Source organism: Pituophis catenifer, unplaced genomic scaffold, assembly GCF_029215685.1.
Source record: "Pituophis catenifer annectens isolate HBS135680 unplaced genomic scaffold, rPitCat1.0.hap2 SCAF_3, whole genome shotgun sequence".
Taxonomy (NCBI): domain Eukaryota; kingdom Metazoa; phylum Chordata; class Lepidosauria; order Squamata; family Colubridae; genus Pituophis; species Pituophis catenifer.
In genome coordinates this window covers 110,677,858-110,704,977 of record NW_027256883.1, presented here as the reverse complement: position 1 = coordinate 110,704,977, position 27,120 = coordinate 110,677,858, and the positions used below count along the sequence as shown (strand labels likewise).

General features: G+C 36.8%; 1 protein-coding gene across 1 annotated transcript in view; it reads right to left on the bottom strand.

The window, feature by feature from the left end:
- PAPPA2 (pappalysin 2) overlaps positions 1–27,120 on the bottom strand; it is a 150,459-nt gene that overhangs the window by 67,417 nt on the left and 55,922 nt on the right. The window contains exons 5-12 of the mRNA XM_070939233.1: positions 25,879–26,071; positions 20,457–20,578; positions 17,013–17,502; positions 10,403–10,531; positions 9,842–9,933; positions 7,972–8,165; positions 5,452–5,583; positions 1,065–1,200 (exon numbers count right to left, since the gene is read on the bottom strand). Coding sequence (XP_070795334.1) covers positions 1,065–1,200; positions 5,452–5,583; positions 7,972–8,165; positions 9,842–9,933; positions 10,403–10,531; positions 17,013–17,502; positions 20,457–20,578; positions 25,879–26,071 — 1,488 coding nt within the window. The remainder of the gene's footprint in view (positions 1–1,064; positions 1,201–5,451; positions 5,584–7,971; positions 8,166–9,841; positions 9,934–10,402; positions 10,532–17,012; positions 17,503–20,456; positions 20,579–25,878; positions 26,072–27,120) is intronic.

Sequence of the window (27,120 nt, the reverse complement as noted above, 5' to 3'; positions counted from 1 at the left end):
AAGCCAGATCTGGGAAAGTTCTTTAAAAGTGGCAGACATATCTTTATGAGATGAAAGCAACATCCACTTTTTACTTGCACTACAATCTAGAGGAGTTGTTGGGTGCTTTAAAAAATAGTTCAATTTCTGTTTTCAATACTGTCACAAGAGAACTTCACTGCCATCTTTAGCTTGAATTCATACTAAGAGCTAAATAGTTTTCAAACTACTAATTAGAGCACTTCTGAAAAACAGTATTTGCCCTACTACTAATCTATCACGGCAATAAATAAGTGGTTTTTCATGTACTTAAGATGATAGGTGGCCAGGCCCATAAAGGCACATCAGACTTTATAGTGTTCTGCAAGAAATGGGATGCTGGACAATAGACAGTCACAGGCAAAGATATTAGCACAATTTTGAAAAGTAGGAAACTTAAAAATCAGTGCTTTGAAAGGATGCAGCATATTGACAAGCTAGCAGGAAATAAGTGCTTCTTTGTAAAAATCCTTTTGCTTTAAACTCTAAAGCAACATAGAGTCAAAGTAGGCAGGCACACTCTGCTGAGCAGTGATATTTTAGATTGCAGGTATTCAAATCCATGAATGTTCCTCAACATAAAATGATTTGGAACATAAAAGCCAACTTGTTTTAGAACAAATTCTAAATTAAGAATTTTCTCTGACCTTTGAATTTATTTATTTTTTTTTTGAGGGGAAAGGGGGGGTTATTCAAAACTAGTATCTGTAATTTGACATGAGGCAGCCCATTAACATCAAATGAAGCTGACCTATATAACACAGAACATTGAATTAAAGCAATGTTTTGTTTCCTTTGGTGTATGCTACAAAATATGCTTAGTGGGGCAAAGCCAAGATCAATCTACATTTTGTAAGAGGTATTTACTCTACCAAATCACCTGAAGCTGTCTGGGAATAAAGAAAGAAAAATATTCTTTCAATTTTATTAATGCATTGTTCCTCACAAAAGCAAAGAAAGAAAGGAAGGAAGGAAGGAAGGAAAATGTTGTGTTAACTTCACAGAAATGCCTAGATAAATGTTTAGTATATCACTTACAGACTCACCAAGGAAATGGTTGTGACCATTGATGTCACCCAAGTGTATTGTCATGGATGGTTTGAGATGGTCACCATTGGAAGTGCCCACAGATGCCAGGAAAACAAAGAGTGAAGTAGCCATTCTGGGCTGGCTGAAACACACCTGAAGAACACCAGTACATGGCAAAGTCTGAGTATGTTATGGTATGAGCAAAAACAGCAGATCTGTCACAGAAGTGACAGAAAAACAGAACCTCTTCTTTACCGTATCACTCATCCCTGCTATCCTAGAATTTTCCTATTTAAATCTGAAATTGAATTCATTTTGTTTGACTATTTAAATTGTTCTTCAAAATTATTGTTTGAACTCTCAGAGCTATTAGGGGTGGTAATTTAACTCCCTATTTCATTTTCAGGAAAGCCCAGCCAATAACAGACCATATATAAGAACATGCATTGATGTTAATCTAATGTTAAGCAATATGCTTCCTTAACTAAGCAAAACTGAAACCCAGTAAGTGAGGTAGGAAATGGCTTTCCATGGACCCACTGCAGAAAAAATTCAATTAATAGCATTTGAAATTTAGCTTGATCCTTCAGTATTCAGTATCCATGTGGAAAGTTATCAAGGGTCACTCTAAGGATTTCCAGACATTCAAACTGGGAAACCCTCTGATACCCACAATTTAGTTTTCTAAACAATTTTCTTCCTTATTCTGATTCAGCGGTTATTATTATCTATTTTCTCCGTGGCTAAACATCCCCTGTGAATCAGATCAAGACTAGGGTAAGAGAATGAACACCCACAAACTGATGCTTTCACTTTTGTGCTGCAATAGGGTAGAGTTGGGGGACACTATCCGCATATTAATTTTATTTTAAACATGTGGTTCAGAACCATCTCTGTTCTTCAGGACCATCTCTTGGTCATTTCTGGAGATGCATCATGGAAGCCAGAGGTATGTAATTTATAAAATAAGCCATTTACTTGTTCAAAAACTAGTAGTATATAATCAAGAATACCAACTTAATGAACGATTCCATTGTAATAATGAAAATTATGAATGGTAATTTTATCTTAGCCACTAATTAAATGAGCCTCTGACTTTTTGTTGTGTATATCCTCATCCATACTACAGAAGTAGCATTATCTTCCAAATATTATTGGAGTGTAAATCTGCTAAAATAAATAAACAAATAAATACAAAACCCATAATCTAACAGGTAGGTATCTTACATTAGTGGAAATGGCAAAACTGGTCAGGGAGGAAACAACAGAGAAATTTTAAAATCCTGGAAAACGTTTATGAAATATTTGCTTTAAAAAGGTGAAATGATGTTTTATGGGTTTAATAATAGAAAAAATGAGAAATATGGGGTTGAAGGGATTTCTGGAATAGTTAACAGGGAGGGAAGCTTATTGATTTGTTAAAATCTATTGGAAAGAATGTCAGAAATCCTATAGTTTCTTTTCTTTCATTAGTTCTTTTCTGTTTTTCTTTTTTATTGCACTTTCTTTTTTTTAATTTCTCTTCTCTATTTTCTTTAGATTTCTTTGTTTATGGAAAAGTATTTAATAAAAATTATTTTAAAAATGTGTATATCCTGACATTTGTTATTAAGTATTATTTATTTATTCTCAAATTCATTTTATGTTCAACATATTTTCTTCTCCATTTTGATACTATTCTGCCTCATTGTAAGGGGACAAGGTTGTTCCTGGGAGAGCTGAGTAAAGAATACTTCCAGCAAAGTCCACTCAAGGCATGACAATGTAGCTAAAGCTAGCAAGGACATAATATTGGGCAGCAGCAATATAAGATGATGGAGGTGGATGATCACTTCAAAGGCAATGACCAAGGTATCATTTCAGCAGAAGGCAATACTATTCCTGTGTTTTACCAAACCGTCTACAGAGATGGACAATATAAAGAGGCTGACAATATGCGTTCCAGATGATCTGGTCATCAAATTGATGGAACTCAATATGTTACTGAGGAAGAGCTGAGGATCAAATGGTATTAATGATGTGTCAGGATTAAAGCTTTTGAGATGTTGCTGATGCTAACATACAGAAAAAGAAAATCTGAAGCTATAAGGAATTACAGCTGAAAAATGGACTGTAAAAATCATGATGCAGAGAAAACTCAACACAGTTAGCAGTGAAACAAATCATCCACACATTGATATCTTAGGCACCAGCAAACTGAAATAGTCTGGAAATGGACACTTTCAATCAGAAAATCTTACTGCTTACTGTACAGGGTGTGAATAACTCTGAAGCAATATTATTGCTTTCATAGTCAGAAAGACAGTATTTAGTAATAATGAAGTTAATGATCGAATGATATCAACTGGATTGCAGACATCTTTATAATATGATAATTATACAAATATGTCAATATCAAAATGGCAGAACCTGCAAGAAACGTGTACTGCTTAGGGTTGGAGACTGGAATGCTAAAGCTAGAAAGAGTAAAGAAGAAAATTTAATTCAGTTGTATGAACTAAGAAGCAGAAGCCAGGAGAATGCCTTACCAGTTTCTGCCAAAGGATTTATTTATCAAATAAATCCTTTGGCCTTCAAACAAACAAAATAATGATTGTTTAAATGGACATCATTAGATGAAATGCAATGAAATCAAATCAAACTGATTCTGTTATCAGCATAAAAGAAGACCAGCAAAGATGTGACCGTGGACAGACTATGAAACAGATCACGAAGTGTTCATGTGAAAGTTCCAAGATAGGCTAAAGTGGAAGAAGAAAGCCAATATAATTTTCAGCATATGTCCAACATTTTCAAAAATTATCAGGAATGGTTTGAACCCCTGAACCTTATTGATAGAGAACCAAAGGAACTATGAAACTATGAAATCAAAGAAGCTGTTAAACATGCATCCATGAGAGGCAAGGAGGGCATATGTATATGTATATGTATATGTATATGTATATGTATATGTATATGTATATCTATATCTATATCTATATCTATATCTATATCTATATCATCTATATCTATATCTATATCTCTATAGCTATACTATTATATATAGTATATAAAAGAGAGTCTGAAAAGAGTCTGCGAAGACCAAGAAGCAGAAGAAAGTAAACTGGATGTCAGAATAAATAGCATAAATTGCCAAGTGGAGAAGAGAAGTCAAAGCCAAGATCCCAGAAAGGGACTTAACAAAGAATTTCAGATAACTGTTTAGCAGTTTTACCATGACATTTGTAAAGACATTGGTGATAGAAACAGAAAAGAAAGAAACAAGAAAGTATTTCAAAAGATCTCCAAACTCAGAAGGAATTTCTAACCCCAAACTGATATGTTAAAAGAACAGATAGCAACAGATTCAAAGAAAGTTTTAAAAAATGAATGGAATACCATATACTAAAATTTGATAAAACGGAGATGTCCACTGTCAAGTTACCTTATAAAATATTCCCTATTCACAAGTTAGATCAGCACTCTATTTATTCCTAGGTTACAGGAATTGATAGAATATCTACAGAAATACAGCAAGCAACAGAAGAATCAGTAAGAGTTCTAAGCAAATTATTCCAAGCATTTCTGGAGAATACCACAATGACCTACATATTGGAAGAAGTCATCTTCCCTTCCAGTATCAAAAAAGGGAAACTTAACAGAGTATGGAAACTATTGTACAATATCATTAATTTTGTGTGGAGGCAAAATTATGCTTAGGATCAGCCAATGCAGTTTCAAGTCCTATATGGAAAAGAAGATGCCAGAAAAGGCCAAGGAACATGAGATACAATTGCTGATAGATGCTGGATGATTGAAAAAGCCAAACACCAAAAAGAAGTTCTCTGCTTCATCCACTATAGAAATTTGCTTGATTGTGTTGATCATATCAAATCAAAGAATGGGAATCTCTGAACGTGTCATTGGCATCAATTTGGTCCAACAACAAACCAAGAAGCTCATCAACTAGAGACACCTGGATGTCAGCATTCACACAGAATTGTTTACCATATTAAATGTCTACATGAAATCTACTTTTTAAAATTATTTTGGTTGTCCTTTAGGAATATCTAGGTGGGGGAAAAAAATGAGGCGATTAAAATTGTAAGAAAAAGCATTGTGCAGCAGCACTACGTATAAATAAAAGGACTCTTTCCTCTTTCATTCACAGTGAATTGGGCTTTTCATCCCAGAAATAGTTCTGAAGAAAAAAGACAGTAAGAGCCTTGTAAAACATCAGGGATTGTAGGGTATCCAAAGTTGTGGTGAAGCAGAAGATTAGCATTTAGCAGTTTATAATGCTTAGCAGTTAAACCATAGTTAGCTGCCAAAACTCAGTATGATCAACCTGGAGATCAGCATGCACATATTAATTGCCATTTTTTCTCAATATGCGTTCATTATGTGACTGCCAAATTCACTCACTTTCAGCCAAATTCTGTCATTCAAATGAGCTTTCTCCATGTCTGTGTCTTGAAGAACATCATTTTTCATACAAGGAAACCAAGCCAGCTGTGATTCACTCTCCAGGGTCTCTTGATGATGGGGCCTGCACACCTAAAAAAAGGGAGACTTTCAGTGCTTCCTGGAGTTGGAGAGACACTTTTTATTACATCAGAAACAATATGAAAAGCAGGGGAACCATTACAAAAATCCAAAATCCATATTAGGAAAAATAGTTAAGCCAGTTCAGTTTGGAAATATGTAGAATATTTGCGACCCTGAAATGACCTAATAAAAATACTGGAATTCAGAACTAGAAATAACTAAATGTTTGGTTTTTTTGTTTCTTTTAGAAGTTCTATTTTTAAAAAAACTTTTGTTTACACACACACACACACACACACACACACACACACACACAGAGCTGGCCTACTTGCCTTGGATTTCCATCACTTCCCATTTAATGATCCGTGTGTCTCAGGGTTATGACAGCAATCGGGACTGCTGGGATTGCCATCACCAAGCGATGCAGTCAGGTAATGTCACACTTTGTGATTTGCATTGCTTAGTGACAGAAATTCTAGCCCCATTTGCTGTCATAACATGAAGTCTACCTACATGGTCATCTTTATTTAAAACCATTGTGTAAAACTTTAAAGAGGCAAGCTAATATATACATCATACATACACCCACATTGCTATTCTTTGTGTTTCTTAATATAGGTAATCCTCGATTTACAACAGTTGATTTAGTGACCATTCAAAGTTACACTGAAAAATAGGACTTATGGCCATTTTTCACCATTGCAACTTTCGCAGCATCCCCATGATGAGGTAATCAAGATGCTTGGCAACTGGTTGATATTTATGACTGTTGCTGTGTCCCAAGATTAAGTGATCACTTTTTGCGGCATTCTGACAAGCAAAGTCAATGGGGAAGCCAGATTCACTTAACAAACAGGTTACTAATTTACCAACTGCAGTGATTCACTTAACAACTGTGGCATGAAAGGTCATAAAATGGGGCAAAAGTCACTTAACAAATGTCTCACCTAGCCACATAAATTTGGCACTCAATTGTGGTCGTACGTCAAGGACTACTGTACTGGGTTTTTTTTAAAAAAAATAATAAATAAGGGTAAAAGTTGAAAATATTCAGAGTTTTAATCATTTGCACAGTAGTTTCTGCATGAGGACTCTGTGGGGATTGAGTCCTTGTATTTGGTTGTGGCATGAGAGATTTTATGAGAAAGTATTTAAAATACTGATGGTTTTATTGGAAGACTGGAGAAGAGGAAGTTAGTCCACATCTCCTTCGCTTAGGTGCATGGTATATAGAAGTTTATATTCTCATGCCATGGTTAAGTATATTAAAAAGAAATTAAGCATTTATTTTAGTCTCTAAAGGGTTTTGGGGGGGACACACTGGTGTAGAATAGGATCTTTTTAATTGTCAAACCAAAACTCTTGCAAAACAGATACTCCTTAACTTTAAAATTATAGAAACCTGATATAAACAAACAATATTTAACCCTGATGGTCTCATACTTGGCAGGAATAGGTGCCAAGTTTAAAGTAAGATAGGTTTGTCCTTGGCAAACTTCAGTGAGATGAGACCATCAAAAACAGATGTAATGATGATTCAGAGCCTACAGTATATAGTTAGTCAGAAATCCACATGGATGGCCTTTGATGCAGATCTAACTGGGAGGTCGCTAGCTGTGAAGAAGTTCACCCTTCATTGTCTCTTTGGATTTTCCTGAATGTCATAAGACACATAGCTCTTTCTTATTTTCTCTGATTTTTTTCTTGCAGTCTTGAAAGTTCTTTGATTGCTTCATCTTATGTCATTATGTTGCTTCTTTATACTACCCTAGAATAAAGCCTAAAGCATTAATGTTGGTGACATTATTGCTTCCGAATCCAGAAAAACCTGTGACCTAACACACACAGGGCTGAGACAAAGCAATATAGTATTTAAGCACATAAGTTCTCATTTGTAACATGATATAACATAGCCAGACCACTGGAAATAATAAGGCCTAATTCTCCTGAAAAAAACAAAAACAAAATTCAGCTCCTTAAATTTTTAACTGGTATGTGAAAGATTAAAAATGAAACATGTAAGTGTAAAGTATGTGGTCTACTACTGACCTAAAATTAGGGCACAAAGGAAGTGTTTATACTGAGGGAAGAGTTACTGAGGGAAAACTATAGGAGTGGCAGAACCTAAGCTCCCTCATATCCTCTGGGAATGAAATTGCTCCTCCATTTTGCAGAAGAATATATTTTCTATTGTATTCTATTATGTTCTGTTCTGTACTGTTCTGTTCCGTTCCATTCTGTTCCATTCCAGCCCACCCCACCCCATCCTATCCCATCCCATCCCATCCCGCCCTATGATTCTATTGTTCTATGTCATTTCGAAGCAGAATCAACAGTTGGCAGATGTGGAATGCTCAGAACAGCCATTTTTGTGAAAGAAAAAAAGGAAACAGACACCTTCACAAGAGGTTCTCCAATCACCATAGAGGCTGGACATGTTTTCTCATCTTGGTGGGATGCATAGGCGTCTGATGCCCACTGATCCACATAATCTTTTGGGGTGAAGAGACCACAATCTGCAATGCTGTTCCTTTCCTCAAACGGCTCACAAATGCCATCACCTTCGTGGACATAGCATAGACTTGGTTCACCTGAAATAGTCAAAAGTATGCTAGGATGATAAATCTCAAATTTTATATCTATCATTTAGGTATAATCTTCCTCCCTCTCTTCATGCCTGAAAGGTACAGTACATTTGCAAAAGATCATTGTGAACAAATGAGGAATTCCAAATTCCATTAATATTGATCCAGGAAAATTTGAGTGACATTCTTTTAATTGCCAGTCAGTAACATTGTTCTGATTTTGACTTTTTTCCAAAATGGAAAGAAATTTAAGGAAAGCCATACAGATAGTCCTTGACTTACAACAGTTCATTTAGTGACTGTTCAAAGTTACAACAGCACTGAAAAATGTGACTTATGACTGTTTTTCAAAGTTACAAACTTTGCAGTATCCCATGATCATATGATCAAAATTTGGATGCTTGGGAACTGGTTCATATTTATTACTGTTGCTGTGTCCCAAGGTTAAGTGATTACTTTTTACGACCTTCTGACAAGCAAAGTCAATGGGGAAGCCAGATTCACTTAACAACCGGGTTACTAACTTATCAACTGCAATGATTCACTTAAGAACTGTGGCAAAAAAGATCATAAAATGGGGCAAAACTCACTTAACAACAGAAATTTTGGGCTCAATTGTGGCTGCAAGTCAAGGACTACTATATTCTAATGGGGAGGACAAATCTGCTGCCTTCCATAGAAATCAGCATTCTTAGACTAGACTTTTTAAAATGTATTTAAAATGTACTTTTTATGCAGGATCTTATTTTTTTCAGTTTTGAGACAGAATGTGATGTGATAAATGTGCAGCAAATATCTCCTAGTATCATGAGGAATACCCATAGCAAATTGTAGATAAGCAGAATTTTGTATAAAGAGAAGGGGTGCTGGGGGCACTCCTGTCATGGGCTGAGGCCCTCACTCTCTTTTCATTAAAAAGGGAATGGCTCATTTCTAAGAATGCTCATAAAACATCTTCTAATGTCACATTGCCTTCAATGAATGACTAGCAATCCTGTGTCCCCCCAAAATAAGACATCCCCTGATAATAAGCCCAATCGGGTTTTTGAGCGCATGGCAATAAGGTCAAGCACTTATTTAAGGGTTCAAAAAAATATAAGACAGGGTCTTATTTTCGAGGAAACACAGAACTGTGTCCACAAATTCCAAGGTAAATCACCGAGCCACATTGCCTTTTCACTGGGCTAAAAGATTCAACCTCTGGTAAAAATGACAAAAGATCTAGGAACTTATTCTATTCTATTCTACTCTACTCTGTACTGTTCTGTCCTGTCCTGTCCCATGCTGTCCCATGCCATCATCCCATCCAGTCCGCTCCCATCATATTCAATCCCTTCCCATCACGTCCCACTAAGTAAGCTAATCTTCCTACTACTGTTGTACTTGCACAATTATGAAAATTGGGTTTTTCTAATGGGCAAACATGCTTTGTGTAGACCACAGATCTTTTGACTATATTGTCATAGCTATATCAATTTGGATGCCGTAATGGAGAGATCTAAAAAAATCAAGGTGGGCAACTTCAGGCCAGGATCATTGATATGACATTTAAATTCAGACTTAAATTTCTGAACTCTGTCAAATCTCAGGTACAAGATTCAAAAATGTGTATGTAAGTAAGACAAAGCTACAGCAAAATTATAATGAAACCAATAGCAGTGGGCTAACGTTTTTAGACTCACCAATACAATGGTATCCTCTTTCTTTTTTACAGTTTCTAGAGCAACCATCCCCATCTAATAGGTTTCCATCATCACACTCCTCTACAAGACTCCTAGGAAAATAATATTAGCATTCTTAACATTTATACAATACTTAGAACATTTGGAACTCATATGGATCCTTAACACAGCTTCTCCAGGGAAGGACACAGTTGGCTGAACTACAGTATAAACTCCCATTTTAAAAAATCAATTTTATTCTTACTTCCACAGAGAGGCAGAGCTAATATGGAACTATCCTGCTTTTTATTGCAAACTTGAAGAAATAATTCTTCGATAAAAACAAAGGGCTGAGCTAGCATTTTGTTGTGAGTCCCACTGAAACCAAGAAGATAAATGGGCATTCCAATATATATTCAAACAGGCATTTAAACACCCATCTGATTTTGGCCAGAAATTCTTTAAACAAAAATATTCTAAGGGTCTTCCGGGGCACTGTGGGAAGGACTGGGGAGTATGCCTGGAAAACAAACAGTCCAGGTTATGTTACTGTGGCAGTCATCTTCAAACAATGGAACTTACCTGCTTACTTGCCCATCCCCACAGTAGGACGAGCCATGGATGTGGAACAGAGACGGGGAGGGTTCACTTATAGCAGCTCCTGCTATAGCCTGTACTTGGTACTCATATCGCTGGCCTATTGTGACTTCCCTGGGGAAGCAAGTAAGCAGAATTATATTTTACAACAGAAGCAAGCCATAGAGGACATCTCTACATTGCATAGAAATGCACACTAGGAAAAAGCAGTTATGGTCCATAGACTCAAAATACCCCACTTCCTCCAGTGACGTATTTCCACATTCCAAGGATACCTCATGTATCTATAAAATCCATCAGCCAGAAAACCTGTGGCTATTCATAATAGAACTTTTCATGCAAGTAACACAGAGAAACTTAATAAATTGGTGTTTAAATTTTATGTTTCTGCAATATTCCAAGAAGAAAATAGCTTACCGGTTTCGTATTTTAGAAGATATTTGTCTTCTTGGAAAAGTCTTACAGAATTTCTAGTCAGGGAGACAGAGCATGGCTTGCTCCCTGCTGAAAAAGGGGACAAGACTTGGCTTTTACAATGTGAGCCAGGAATTCCTATAACAAAGTACCCTATCCAAAATAAAAGATCCAATATATGCTTCTCTCTGCACCAAACTAAACAATTCCGGTGTAAGGAATTACAGTTTGTCTGAAGTCTTGATTGCATCCCAGTCTGGCTAGAAGGAATCTTTCAATTTGAACAGTTGGAAGTCCCTTCAAATCCAAAGATTAACCTAGAACACGGGTGTCAAACTTGCGGCATCACAGCAGCGTCACATGATGTATTGGGACTTTTTTCCCCTACGGTAAACCGGTGGAGCGGAGCCAGCATGTGATGTATCTGGCCCGCGGGCCGCGAGTTTGACAGCCCTGACCTAGAATGTTTAGATGAAATCTTGTCTTTAGGGCCATTCCACTTTCAGTCCTTCTAATTGGGAACCAAAACTTGCTAACTAGGATGCCATCTTAGACATTAAATGATGAAAGATTCCACATCTGCAATAAAATCCCTCCAACCACATTGCTTTGCAAATGCATATCTTCATCCAGGAAAGTATATCTTTCGTAGTATGAAAAAAGTCCTCGTTGAAGCAGTCTGAATGCTTCTAATTGAATTGGTGAAGTTTTGTTCTCTTTTTGCCTTTACAGACATCTCGTGGCCACTGTCTTATCCTGGCATATAAACACATGCTGTTTCTAGGTAACATATCAGGAAAACCAACCAGAGTTTACAGAAGTCAGTGATATGTGATTCTTCATACAATCCCACTTGTGTTGTTTAGGCTTTCAAAGGAGTTTCTCAATCCAAAAGATTAGCAACTGCAGTGAATGTCATAGGTTACTGACTATTAACAACCAGAGAATAATGTTTACTATATCAAGTAATAATGAACAAGTGAAAAACCCGCTGACATAACTTACAATAGATGCAATACTTTATAAAACGGAATAGAAAACACTGCTGGGATTTCATATGATACTTTAAAATATTCCACTGAAACCATTACAGATCCCAATATCCAGGCAAGATTAATTGTTTTCTGGTTGAACAAGAAATAATCAAAGGAAAGTTATTGCTTTGGAATTTATCTCTGGCAAGGAACAATCTTTCTTCAATTTGCAATGGCAATTTCCAGAGAGATATGCTGCTGTGTCAGGTGGAGGGAGCTTTCTGTAAATTAACCAGGGATCCTTATGGAGTGTAAGTCAGCAAATAATGTGATATGGAACTAATAATAAAATAAAGAACAAAATACACCGTTCTGTTGGATTTAAATAATAAAAAAGTATGTGACAAAGTATATGTGCACATTTCATAAGGCAAAATTCCTTTGGTTATCATGGAGGAACAATGCTTCTAATGAATCTTTAAAATATCAAAATTATTGTATACAAGCACCAGAGGCCTCAAATTGAGTTTCTTGAAAAATACATTATGTAAAAAAAATATAAAATATCTCTATGAACTTGTAAAGCTGAATAAGAAAAATGAAAATCATTTTCAAAAATATATTTTATTGAACAATGTAAAAGAAATTTAATGAGCCAGTATTAAAAATATAAAGTTCTTATTCAAGGGTATATGTTCATGGAAAACTGATATTTAAGTATAATTCTTTCACTCATTCTTTCCTTTTTGTTGCCTTTTACCATATGTGAAACCCAGCGCATAATACTACTGAATGCTTTCAAGGACTTAATAATTTGTTCTTTCACATGTATACAAAGAAGAGCTGTAGCCTTCCATTCATTGAAAATATGGCAACAGGCAGAGACCAGTTTCTCCAGGAAAGAAGACTTTATTGCAGCATTAAATGTTTCTTTACATTCAATAAATTTTATCCATTTCAATTTGATAAATTGATTCTAGGAAGTCTAGATTACAAAGAGAAAGCTTTTAGGGACAATATCCTTGCCCTTCTTAAGAGACAAAAAGCTTGACCAACTGCATGAAATTGAAACTGGATTTAGTCAAAAAGATAAGGAATGAACTGTTTCCTGGTATCAGAGATCATGAACTCCCCTCATCTTTAAAAATCATTCATATGGGAAGATATGCATAATTTTATTTTAATTTTAACATAAACTAACTTGATCCATACCTTTCAAATAAATGAACAACTGAAACAATTATTTTTTGCACTTTCAAAATTTTCTGACTCAGTTTTGAGATTAAAGAAAACCCATATCACATTTATTTTAATAAGCATTTTAATGCAGATTTTTTTTGTTCACATTATCAATACTGCGATAGCAAGAGATTGACCATGGTAGCAAAAAAGCAGGTTGCTGCCTCTTGTCCTACCATTATTCCTATCCTATGTCAACCTACCAACTTATCTGCTGCTGTTTATATGCATCCCAATTCTTGTCGTCTTCACTCCAGTGGCAGAGCAGCAAGGTCTAGGACAACTTGCCATAGTTGATTCCCCATGGGACAATTCAAGAGAGGGACAACTTGAATTGCAGGGCCTTGTCTTGATTTTGTTCTGCCCCAGCTACGGACCCCAAAAAATGCAGAAAGTCCGTACAAACCTTAGTTTACTAATTAAGGACTACTAATGAGCTTTCTTAGTAGTTGTTCGAACACAACTACAGTTTAAATCAGTCTTTTCTGAACAAGGGCTGTTAATTTAACTTCATTAACAGCCGACAAGAATCCAAAGAATAATAACTCAATTCTGAGGCACAGTATTTCAGATAACCGTAATCTTACTGTGGTTGGCAGAATGCCCAGAAGCAATTTGCAGGAAAACTGACAAGAGATAAACGAGAGCCAAATCAAACGTTTCTGGAATCAAGATGTGAAGGAATATGAACGAAGTTTTTTTCTGCAAATTGCATCAGTAGTCATCCTTCCTTAAATAGGCTAGGGGAGTGGCCAATTAGCCCCAAGCCTTACTCTCGAGGAGACCTCCTCCTGAGGAGCCACTCCTGCCTTTTAACAGCTCTGTGTGCTCATGCATCGAGAAGAAGCTCCTCCTCTTCTTCTTCCTCTTCACTTATGGGAGCTTCTGGAGGTTCTGAAGGCCCTGGCTGAATCCCTGCCTCTGGTACCACATCTTCTCCAGCCTCCTCATTGTCTGACTCAAGCAGCCTGCGCAGGCTGCTGGCGCAGCACCACATCAGCCTCCTCGCTGTCAGAATCAGCTACTAACTACACAGGCTGCTGAAGGGCCACAACAAATTTAGGTTTGAACCTTCTCAAGTTAGAAGTCCTAGAGGGTGGAGTGAACAGTAATTCTACTTGTCCCTCTCTTGAATTATCCCCCATTGAATGATCCTGCAGTGAGTTGTCCCATGGCAAGTTGGCCGTGGCAGGTTGTCCTGCGGTGAGTCAGTTGCAGTGAGTTGTCCCATTCTTCAGAATCTAAAGATTATTTAGGATGGAAATGCTCTTTTCTTTACCCATTTGTTACCTAAAATACCACCAGACTAATTGAATTATAAGATTCCAGGTTAAGAATCATCCTTTCATTTTCAAAGTTCTTAGATTCAGGGAAGGGTAAAAAAAGTCCTTTTACGGTGAAGCTAAATCTAAACTGGTGCCATTCCTGCTTTATTAGACGCACTGATAATGTGTGTTCCAAAAGTTATTCATCAGGTCTTATTTTTACAAGGGAATGCAGTGCAAGAGCAGCTGGGAGTTGGGATAGTTCATCTCTGTAAGTAATAAGAGTTTGAAATGCTAGTGGCAAATGCGCAAGCAAATTATTGCTCTGCACGCATTGTCAATGGATGACAAGCAGTCAATAGTTAAGAAAATAATGGAAACATACAGATTAACAGAATTGGAAGGGACCTTGTAGGTCATCTAGTCCAACCCCAGCCCAAGCAGACCCTAAAACTGTGATGATGAACCTATGGCACGTGTACCAGAAGTGACATGCAGAGCCATCTCTCTGGGCATGTTGCTCTTCCGTGTTCTGGCGGGCCATCCAGCTGATCTTCACACATGCAGGAGTGCTGGAAACCAGAAGAGCAGCCGCCCGGTACGCATGCGTGCGCCGGGCGGCTGCTCTTCCTGTTTCCGTCACACGCATGTGCACCGGCCACCTGGTCTTCCGGTTTCTGGCGCACATGTGCACATGAAAACCAGCTAGCCAGTGCGCATGCATGTGCCAGAAACCAGAAGATCATCTTCCCAGCACACGCATGCACATCAGGCGGCTGCTCTTCTGGTTTTCGGCACATGTGCAGGTGCACGTGTGCGCACTCGTTTGGCACTCAGAGCCGAAAAGGTTCACCAACACTGCCCTGCACCATTTCTGACAGATGGCAGCCCAGTCTCTTCTTAAAAATCTCCACTGATGAAGCTCCCACAACTTCTGAAGTCAAGCTGTTCCATTGGTTGATTGCTCTCATTGGCAGAAAATTTTCTCCTTATTACCAGGTTGAATCTCTCCTTGTTCAGTTTCCATCCATTATTCCTTGTCTGGCCTTCAGGTGCCTTGGAAAACAGATTGACCCCTTCCTTTCTGTGCAGCCCCTCAATATGCAACTCAACCTTGTTTTCTGGGATAACTGCAGTCAAGCAGCCAAATGAAGAATTGAATAAAAATACAGCTATTAGACAACCGGACATAGACCACGCTTGTGCCATTATTAAAAAAGAATATATTTTTATTGTTACTATTTAAAAAATTCTACAATACTTTTCCAATAGCTCAAAGTGATTCAGAAACATAATGAGGAATTATTTAAACTTAATTTATTTAAGACATTGATATAGAGTACTTCATCCAATAAATTCCATAATGGCTATCAGCAGTTACCAATAATGTGTAAAAGAAACCCCTTAATATCCATTGTCAATATGCTGACCAAACCTACCACATAAACCAAAACGAAGGGTGTATTCTGTGAATCCTTACAAAAAAAATGAGGAATTCATATCATGGAAGCCACATCCAGAAGTGCCCTGGGCTTTGTCTATTAAGCTGTTAAAACCAGGCATGGCCTGATCTGTGCAGCTTGCCCGCTAATATATAAATGGTTCCTTAGAAACACCACCCCAACAATTGAGGCAGAAAATTCTTACATGAGATCTAGAATCACAGAGGCAGCCAAAGCAATTAGCATAACTTCAATAAAGTGTGGCCACTAGTAAACTGCAATAATTGTGTTTTCATAGAAATCTTCCAAAGTACATATTTATTTGTCTTACATTAATTGTTGTTGCTGCCTTTCTAATTCCAAGTGAGAGGATTTTTTTTCCCCCAGTGGGAAGTTCCTGCAAACCTTGTCTCCAAGTAGCTAAAGTGAATCACTACCCTGAAGAACTTTCTTCCTTTGCAACGGTTTGTAATCATCCAGTCAAAATGTAAAACTTAAGAAATGTAAGGATAACATTGTTGCGGCATTTATATCATTTCTGCTAACAATGAAAGACTGAAGAAATTGGAAACAGGAGCAGACAACTCAACAGTGTTAAAAGCAGGCTAATGATAGGGAATGAATAACAAAGAAAAAGGGGGTCAATCTATTCTCCAAAGCACCTGAAGGCAGGGCAAGATGGAAATTAATGGATGCAATGGATTGAAACTAATCAAGGAGAGATGTGACCTAGAAATAAGGAGAAATTTCTTGAAGGGAGAACAAGTAATCAGTGGAATGGCTTGCCTTCAGAAGTTGTGGCGGCTCGATCACTGGAAATTTTTAAGATGAGAATGGACAGCCATTTGCTTGAAATGGTACAGGTCTCCTGCTTGAGCATGGGATTGAATTAGAAGACCTCCAAGGTCCCTTCCATCTCAGTCATTCTGTTCTATTAGCAAGCAGGGTAGCACAACTTCTCCAGCTCAAAAACCTACATGCAAATATTTGCAACACTATGTCATTAATTTAAAGTTCAAATGTTCAAGTATGAATCAATCACCTCCTTGACTCTACTTTCATTGGACAGAACACAGGAATTATGATCAATATTCTACATAGTACAATCTGACTTACCTTTTTTTCCTGAAGGGGAAAGAGTTGGGAGTCTTATTTTTTAAAAAAAATGAAAGGAAAGAAAGAAAATGGAATACAAAGCAGAGCGGGCCAGAATGCTTTTGCAGAAGCCTTTAGATTCCTGAACACTAATCTTTTCACTCACTTGTCAATAAACATTCTTCCTGGCTGCATCACCATTGCTGGGGATCCATCTTGGAATGGGGGGTCCCGCAGAATTCTGTATCTCACAGGTTTGCAGTTTGAACAAAGGAGACTGTGTGGTGTGGAGATCAACTGTGCAGCATCTATCTCCATCTTCTCGTCAAATGTATAAATCTTTATGCCAGACACCTTCTTGGTTAAGTTCAGTTTCACTGTGAGGGGAATGTCACAGAATGTATCCATTGGTCCAAGGTGTACAGAATCCTCCTGCTCTGTCAGAATCTCAATGTCTGACAGCGCTTTGGAATTGGTGGAGAAATTTGTGGTCCATATCAGCAAAGAGTCAGAATACACAGGATATAGAAAGTAGAGCTCCAAAATGCAACCAAGAGGCTTAAGGCAAGGAGTGGCCATGCTCACATTAAACAGATTAAATTCAGGGCTCCAGGCCTGCAAACTGGTTTCACAGGCTTGAGTTACATCTGGAGGACCTAGGAAGACAAAAAGAATGGAAGAGTTTTCTGGATAAGCAAAGTGAAGTGGAATTTTAAAAGCAGGGTCATAGCGACATGAGAAAGGAGATATAGAGATTTGGAAATAAGGTCTACCATCTCTTAAAGAGCCCATTTTTTAAATCCACTTCAAATTTAATTTCTGATATTGACATATAAATAAATTTATATAAATAAGTTGGCAGAATTAGTCTGCAATACAGCATTGCACCACCAAGGCTCTAATTGCTAAGAGCCCCCAGGGGAAATAAAATAAAATATTTTTTCTGAAGAGGAATTTTCCTTGTCTTTCAAGGGAAAAATATAACAAATATCTCTGTGTTAATTTGTAAAAATTCTTCCCCATATGAAAGGACATGAATCTTTCAGACTTTAGACTTAGATTTAGTCCAGGACATATTACAAATGAATTTTCAGGTTTCTGGAAGTCACACTCAACAACAACAATATAATAACTAATTTTATATTACTTTTTTCCTTTTGCAAAATTTCAACTTACATACAAAATGAATAAATTAAGCTTGTGGAATCTTCATATGCTAAGTTATAGTTTGCTTTTTGCACTGCTAACAACTAATATTTTGCTGTTCAGTTTCATGGGCACAACCTAGGGATCACCTAGCACCATTGAACTTGGGGCAAACAAGATACCTCCTATATATAACTGTCTCCTATATACAGTGTCAAAGAATGCCTGAGACAGAGAGAAAACAAAAATACATAATCAGCAATGTTGCACAATACCACCTGTATGTATATATATACTGTATACACAGACATATACACACACACACACACTTTTTTCTTCTTCTAATTGTGTCCAATTCTGAGTCTACCTGGACAAGTCCCTGCAGTTTTCTTGGCAAGGTCTTTCAGAAGCAGTTTGCCATTGCTTCTTTCCTGAGGTTAAGAGTGAGGGACTGCTCCAAATGTCTTCAATCACAAAGTGGACTAGAAGTCACAATATCCCAGTTTCTAGCCTTAACCACTCAACCAAACTCTCTCTCTCTCTCTCTCTCTCTCTCTCTATATATATATATATATATATATATATATATATATATATATATATATATATATATCATCTATCTATCTATCTATCTATCTATCTATCTATCTATCTATCTATCTATCTGCATACATATACACACATCAGAAGGAAGCCATATTTTTTCTTCCTTTGTCATAATGCAGAAGATGGGGGAAAGAGAGTTCAAAGAAGTTACAGATCTCTAGTTATCTTCTTTTCAAGTGAAATAATTGTAAGTCTTTTTGGTTCACAAAAATATCCTTGGCTCCATCTCTTTTCTAAGCACAGTAAAACAGGGCAGAATATTATGTGACCTACAGCTTATCTCCCCACCAGCATCACTAAAACCTTACTGAAAACACAAGAAAATAGAATTGCAGTGAGCATTGGGACAGAAAGATTGGTGGGCACATAAGGATTCAAATATATTGTTCTAGACCATGTTGATTACTGCTGCAAATCCTTCCTCACAATTCTCCTGGCAAATGGATTTAAAGAACAGATCACAAGAGCATCTTACTTCCTGGTCTTTCCCAAGCAATTTCCATTCTGCAATATGGGCACAAAAATGTTCACTTGTTTTTAGCAGTTTGTAAACATTGATGAAATAATGGCTACATTCACATAAAGGATTTTGTTTGCTTTTGATCATTAGCCTTATCATGTAGAGTTATGTACAAGGAATCCATTCAATGAACCATGGTTTCAAATCTTTAGTTTTGCATTACAAAAGAATACAGGGAGTCCTTGATTTACAACTCTCCATTTAGTGACCATTTGAAGTTACAACAGTAAAGTGTCTTATGACAATTTTTCACACTTGCTACCTTTGCAGCGTCTCCATGGTCACGTGATTAAAATCAAAATTATGACAGTTGCACCGTCTCAGGGTCATTTGTAATCTTCACAGTTGACTTTCAACAAGCAAAGTCAATGGGGAAAGCCAGATTCACTTAGAGATGGCATGTTTCAGTTAACAACTGCAGTTATTTGCTTAACAACTGTGGCAAAAAAAGGTTGTAAAATGAGGTGCAATTCAGTTAACAATTACCTCACTTAGCAATGGAAATTTTGGGCTCAATTGTGGTCGTAAGTCAAGGACTGTCTGTACAGTCAATATACTAGCATAAATAACTTATTTATTATTATCCTGGAATGGTGGTATGGGATTCCCTTCTTTTTTATTTTTTTTATAATCTTACCTTTTCTCTCCATCTTTGGGCTCCTGAAGTAACTATATATTCACATACGATAGGTGTACTTCAGTGGTGGATTGCCCCCGGTTCAGACCGGTTCTATAGAACCGGTAGTAAAACCGGTGGGAGGCTCCGCCCACTGACCCCGACATCATCAGAATGCTTCTGCGCATGTGCAGAAGAGCGCAGCCCTATTGCGAACCGGTAGTAAAGGTAGGTAGAACCCACCCCTGGTGTACTGTACTCTCAATAATTTCCAAATAATGTTTCTCTTCCCCCTTTTCTCAATACATACATATCAACTCACCTTTGCAACAGTTCAAATGATCTATAGACTAGGGCCAGAAAGAGAAATTTTACTCAGAATGTTAAGTCAGTCGAAAGCTTGCACTGTTTCTTTTAAAGCTATACATTAAAGCTTTTAATTTACATGATATTATACTGATTCGTATAGTTAGTTCATTTTGTTTTTGAAGAGAAAGAGAAAAAGAGAACTTGGCTAGATCTCCTCCACCGAATTCACTTCTCAAAGCTACCAAACTGCTGGAGACACTCAAAGACTTTGCACAGCTCCATTGAAGCTCTTCAAGTTTATTTACTGGCCTGCATAGACAGTTTTCTGACAGAATACACAGCAACAGCTGATGGGTTACCCAGTCATATCTGATAATCCCTTTGTCATAGGAAAAAAGTTCTGAGACCTTTACCTACTGCCTCCTTTGGAGTCCAATAGCCAGAAGAGTCACAGATTAGAGGAGAAGAGGCTTCATGTACATACTGGCTGAAAGTTCCATCTTCAGCACAATTTCCGCAGAGGTTCCCTGACTCTCTACAAACAGAGAAAAGAAAGGGAGAGAAGGAAGAGAAATGAATGTGTTAATTCCCTTTTCATTCAGACATTTTTTCCCCCAGAATTCTACCTAACTTCTTTTAAATTATTAAGTTCCATGCCGCCATCTCAATGTATAACTTTCTACTTATATTTTCATGATTTCCCTAATACAGATATAGACAAAGTATGAGCATCCTATGTATGTGCCAATATTGCATCTTATTTCTTAGATCAGAGGTCTTCAAACTTGGTACTTTTAAGACTTGTGGACTTCAACTCCCAGAATTCTCCAGCCAGCATAGCATAACTGGCTGGAGAATTCTGGGAGTTGAAGTCCACAACTCTTAAAGCTGCCAAGTTTGAAGACTTCTGTCTTAGATGGTGGGATGCAGGCAACTTTAAGGTAGTCTTAGATCAGAAACGTTAATTTTCAAAAGTTAGTATGGGATACAACTGGCTTTGGTGGCACTTCTGGCATATTGAGCAAATACGTCAAACTGATTTATCATTGTTCACATGCTGAATGTGGCACAGCATGACTAAGACTGGCAAGGTAATCTACCCTTCTATCTCTTAATAAAAGCAGTTATTTGAAAGATTCAACTGACAAAAGCTATAATTAATTGCAGAGGTAAACATGAATTGGCCATCTGGTGTTGACCAGGGTATCTTGAAGATTGCAGCTTAACATAGTAGAGAAATAGATGCCAAAGAGCTTGAACTATGCCTGGGATTTCAATCTCGTACACTACCAGAATTATTTGTGTGAGATGAGCAAACAAGGAATAGGGGGGGAAATGAAAAAAAAAAGAATATATTATGGATCTGTCTTAAGAGAAAAGGGATGCAATGTAAATATAAATGTGACTGAATTTGAACTAATCATATAAAGTGGAACTAAACAATGCATGCAGAGTAATGAATATCTAGGTTAATTATGAATGAAAGAGATGAAATATATATCAGAAAATATTAACTTTTAGGTGCATCTAAAAGTAGAAATTATTTGTTTCTTGACAGATGCATGCTAAGAAGCACAATGCTGAGAAAAACTGTGCAACTTTTTGAATGAGTAAGATTCAGAGAGAAAATTATTCTAATATATAGCATTTTAGGTAAGAATGAGATGAAAAAGTACACAAGTGCAGAAAAGAAGTGATTGGGCCATTTGGAGACTCAGGAATGAAGAACTGAGATTATTTCATAAAAGATTACAAAAAGAGTTGTTTCAAGTATGCTGTTTATGTTTATATGCACACATGGCATAGTATTGTCTATAAATCTAAAAGAGTAATGGATGTGTTTATGATGAAGAGCTGAGACAATTGGTGGATACGAAGGTAATGTGGAACAGACCATTTTTTGGTAGAGACAATCTTTTGATAGAACATGGAAATAAAGGAAGTAGAACATTTACAGAAAGAAAAAGTGGAAGTCCTACATAAAAAAGTGTTTGATTAGGGGAAAAACCATGGAATCTACTTGGAACAGTACAAAAAGAATTATGTTGTAAAGTGTCACAAACAGAGGAGATATGTTAATGTCTCATATGGAAAAGAATAATACTTGATGGAATGATGAAACAAAAGAGCTGTGAACGGAAAAATGCACATAAGAGAATGATTAAATGAATGATTAAAAAAAGTTCAGAGAAACAAACAGCATAATGTGCATAAAAATAAAAAGATAACTGTAAAATGTATACTTATCAAGAACAAAGAGAAGTTAAGCAAGAGAAGGAAGTAAATAAAAATGTTAAAAACTTAAACAATCTTAAAAACTTAAAATCTTAAAAATTGAGGGAATGCTGGGAAATACTTCTTAAATCTGTTTGGGAATCATACTGTTGTATCAAAAATGGAATTCAAAGGAAAGCTATAAAAGTTACATCGCCCCCCCAAAAATTGAAAGGTCATAAATCCTGTTACAATGTGGAAAAAATGGTAAGGATACAGGTGCAAATTTTCTAACTGGAGAAATATTAGAATATAGATTTGGTTTGCTTATGAAATGGTAGCACAAATTATTTAACATATAAAGTATATGAAAATTGCATCTGTATCTGACACCTGGAAGAACATTTTCATACAGAAAGAGTGCATACAATGACTTCAAGAGACTAGCTTATTAAATATGCCGAGACAGATTTTTGGAAGACACAGAATTGAAAAAAATAAAGGGACAGCAATAATAAACAATATTTGAAAGGTGTAGTGTGATTTTATGCTGGGCAGGAGATATGCAGTGTGGTCTCTCTAGTCTTCAACAATCACTATGAAATGTATAAGTGTGAAAATAAAAGTTTATTGTAAATTCTAGGGATTTAAAGGAATCATACAATAAAACAAACTGGCAAGAGTTATGGTATGTTTTGTATGAATGTGGAAGTGAACACTGATTGTTGAATGTGAAAAAAGAGATATATGAAAAAAGCATGAGTGAAAGTAAATGGAATTCTTACTGAATAGTTCAGTAATAAGCATGGATTAAGACAGGGAAGTGTGATCTTTTAAGTGATACGCGAAACTAGTGGAAGCAATGTCGATTTACAAAGAGATTTTAAAAAGATTTACATACGGAAAGGTGTTAATAGCAATGGTATTGGTTTAAACTAGTATTCACTATTTTTCTTTTTCTTGTCCTTACTTCGTGCCTTTAAATTACTTGGCTCTTATACTTCTTCTGTGCTCTGCATACTTTTACTTACCCCTAAAGAGATAGCATGCAGTTATATATGTGGCAAGTGCGACATAGCAGAAAGATTGAGATTTTGTTGTGTTTTTTTACAGAAAGGATCCTGTTTCTCTTGTTCTGCTGCCACCTGCTGCATGTATCTCAGTCCAATAAGAAAGGAAATCAAGGCAACCCGAGATCTTCCTCTTTCACCCAAACAAACACATGCACTCTCAAACTTTCAAAATGCTGAAGAAATACTCCCTGAGTTAGTAAAACCAGCGGGTAAAATGCCTGCCACTCCTAAAACTGAAGAATATGCCAGGGGAGTTCAGACATGTTGGCTTTCTGTCTAGATGTAGTTTGTGATTTACGTTTTCTTTGGACGTAATCCAAATAACATTACCATTTTTCCAAGAGAAAAAAGTAACAAAAGAACTTTGATGGCTCCTAGAAACAAAATCTAGGCAGCCAACCAAGAACTTGATGGCTAGAAAAGCTACTATTTATCCATCCTCTTCATTAATTAGAAAAATGCTGCTATCTAAATATATTGTATAACTATCATTGTATTGAAATAACATATTATACCAAAACTGAAAAGATGGAGCAGTAGACTAGATTTCACAATATATTAAAGAATATATACAATGGGGCAGGAGGCAGGGGAAAGTGCATCGTCATCTGTCAGCATGACTAAGGCAGAAAATAAGATAATTACAGGGGGAAGGCAAGGGTGTGGGCCTGTTACACATGCAATGACCAAATTGATCAGCATTACATAAAAGCAAGCAGCTCTTCAATGGTGATTTTACACTCTGACGAAGTCGGTAGGGGCCGACAAAAGCTTAGCACAAGTTTTAAAGTAAAAATTTTTTAAACTTTTAAACGTTCCGGAGATCTTGATGTCTATCGCTTCTTCTACAACTATACCTGGAACTCGCATCTTTAGGACAATTATATATATATATACACACATACATACATACATACATACATACATACATACATACATATATGGATTTAAGATGTCAAACAATTGCCAAAACATTTGGTTTTGTGGGGGGGGGGGTATCTAAAACTGCATCCCAAAATAAAAGCATCAAAAATTCAACCAATCAAAAAAGTGCATGCACATTCAATTCAGTGATAGTTTTCTGGCTAAAGGATGGCAGTAGTGCATCATGTTTGTCCTGCTTATTTCCAAATTCTGAATTCATACCTGCAGTTATATATACATCTCCAGCATAGCTCTATGTCTCCTGTCTATTACTGCAAAAAGATCAAAATTCGTTCACGTTTGGAATAACAGCTGTATAAATAAGTGTCTGTTCCCCTAACTCCCCTCATATATAAAAGATTTTGCCAACTGGCAAACAGCTGGGAGCAATTGCCAAATCATCTTCATCACCTTCTTTGCCTCCTTAAATTCCTCAGTAGAAGGCCAATGCAGCTTTCCCAAGGTACACATGTTCGTGTAAACAACTTCCCATTGAAAGAACTACGTGCGCACAGTGATGAAAGGGGACAACAGAAGGAACACTGCAAATCATGGTCAAAACAATGTTGACAAAATCAGTCTGCTGGGGTATTGCTGGGTCAAGGATCTTGCCTGCTCCAAGATTCTTAACATGGTCCCCTCCAAATATCTTGAAGTGCAATTCTCATGGCCTTAGGTCAAGTTAGCTAAGCATGATAGGAATTAAACATACATAAAAATACACCAAGGCTGGAAAAATTGGTTTTAAGGTGTATTTTTTTTTCCCAGCAGAGATTGCTGTATATATTCTGTAACCTCTGAAAAACAATGGCCCAGCACTAATCCCACCTCTAATACAGCAGGAAACACTAAAATGTTGCTCCTTTTTAATTTTAAAGGGAACATTTTCAATCTGAATAAATTTCCAATTTGCTATTACATCCAAAGATAAACTGTGATTTGAAGCAGTTGGCTTTTAAGTTTAAGCAAAGTTAAATATATAACTCATTAGTTTGATTTATTAAAAAAGAAAGAAAGTGAACAATTCTACTATTCTCATCACAGCACCAGAAGAGAGATGCTGTAATGCGAATAACAGTAAAGCATTAAATCTGTATAATAGTAAAACATAAAGAGGCTTTTGGAATATATTACTAGGAGGATTAGCAAGAAAGAAATTGGCTCAAAAGGGCTCAGTGGTGACAGCAGCAACATCTGGATTTCCATGGACCATGTAAGTACCACTATTTTAGATTTTCAGCTTCATTTTATGTCAAATGTTCTGGGGCAGTGCACAAGGAACAATTAACTTGCTCTCATACATAATAAAATGCAATTGTTAATCCAAATGATGTACCAACAGGATTTCTCAACATCTTGAAGTACAGGGACCACCTTCAGCTCATCCTTCTAGTTGGTGAAGAAGAACATTCTGTGGGAGAACAGTTGAAGCACCTCAATTCCTGTTTAAATTTTCCTTTTTCCTATCACCACAATCCATGGATCTCTGTCTCTCTCTCTCCCTCCCTCCGTGAGTGAGTGAGTGAGTGAGTGAGTGAGTGAGTGAGTGTGTGTGTGTGTGTGTGTGTGTATGTGTGGTTTTCTAAGATTCCTACCATTCCTTCACCTACCACTACTCACTTACCTTTCATAAAGCATTCCACTAATGGGAGGTAACCAGTGTATGGTGAGCATATCCTGGCTCTGACCAACTACCATCGGCGGCAAAGGGACAGGAGTGGGTTTCCTGCTCTGAGTCCACTGCTGGTACACCAGATCCAGATAGCAATGCATTCGTGCCACTTGATTTGGAGTAAAACTGTCTGTGCAATTATCATCTGTGGGAGTCAGAAAAGCAGCTTACTAAACAATTTGAAAACTGGATTCAGATAAGGAGTTAGGGCAAGAAATCTAAGTACGGTAAATCCCTTTCATGACCAGAGAAGACATCTTATTTTAAAAACCTAGAATAAAACTAGATCCTGTAATATCCTTTTTGCCCAGTACTATCATGTTTATTGCAATTTCGATCCTTTTTCTAAAACTAAACCAAAATGCATGGTTATTGTGATTATATACATTGCTACTTGGTCTTGGAACATTTTTTTAATCTTTCATCTGTTTGAATATCCATCCTCTCAACTCTTTCTAGCTCATTTGCTTTTTTAGATCTTTTCATCATCCCAAAAATTCTCCTGCACATTTTTTTAGAATATTTACATTCTCCTTAACATAAATGCCTCTAAAATTTTGCCTGCTTGTGTTATTCCTTCCATTTGCCAAAAGATGGCACTCCTTCTGTAGTATTTAATCATATATCCTCTGTTGAGTGATCAATAGTGTTGTTTTTCTTGCTACTGAACACTACAGACAACAGTGAAGCCTAGGGAGGAAGAAAACGAAAAGCATAAATAATGCATACATTTTCAGAAATAATGAATGAGTGATCTCCGAGGTTCTGAACAGAGGAAACACAGTACTCATAAAATTGTCAATTGACCTCAGTCTGAAACCCAACAGGATGCTTTGCCAAGATGCCCCCAAACTGAAGGAAATGGAAGAGGGGTAATTATCTCTAATGTAATATAATTGAATGCCCAAGCATAAAAAAGAAAAAAATAATGAAATATAGAATACTGACACTGGATTCAACAAAATATAGTCTCTTGCAGCATATGCTAATAATACACATAGTGACAATATTCCAGCCTCTTTCAGAACTCAATCTCATATAAAGGATTCCCTGCAGATTTTACTCAGTTAGTTGTTGCTGACTAAAGGGGGCCTTGCTCATCTCCATTTCAAGGCCATTGCGTCAGCGTAGTCCGAAGACATTTCCGCAGTCATGTGGCCAGCATGACATCACAGAGCACTATTACTTTCTATC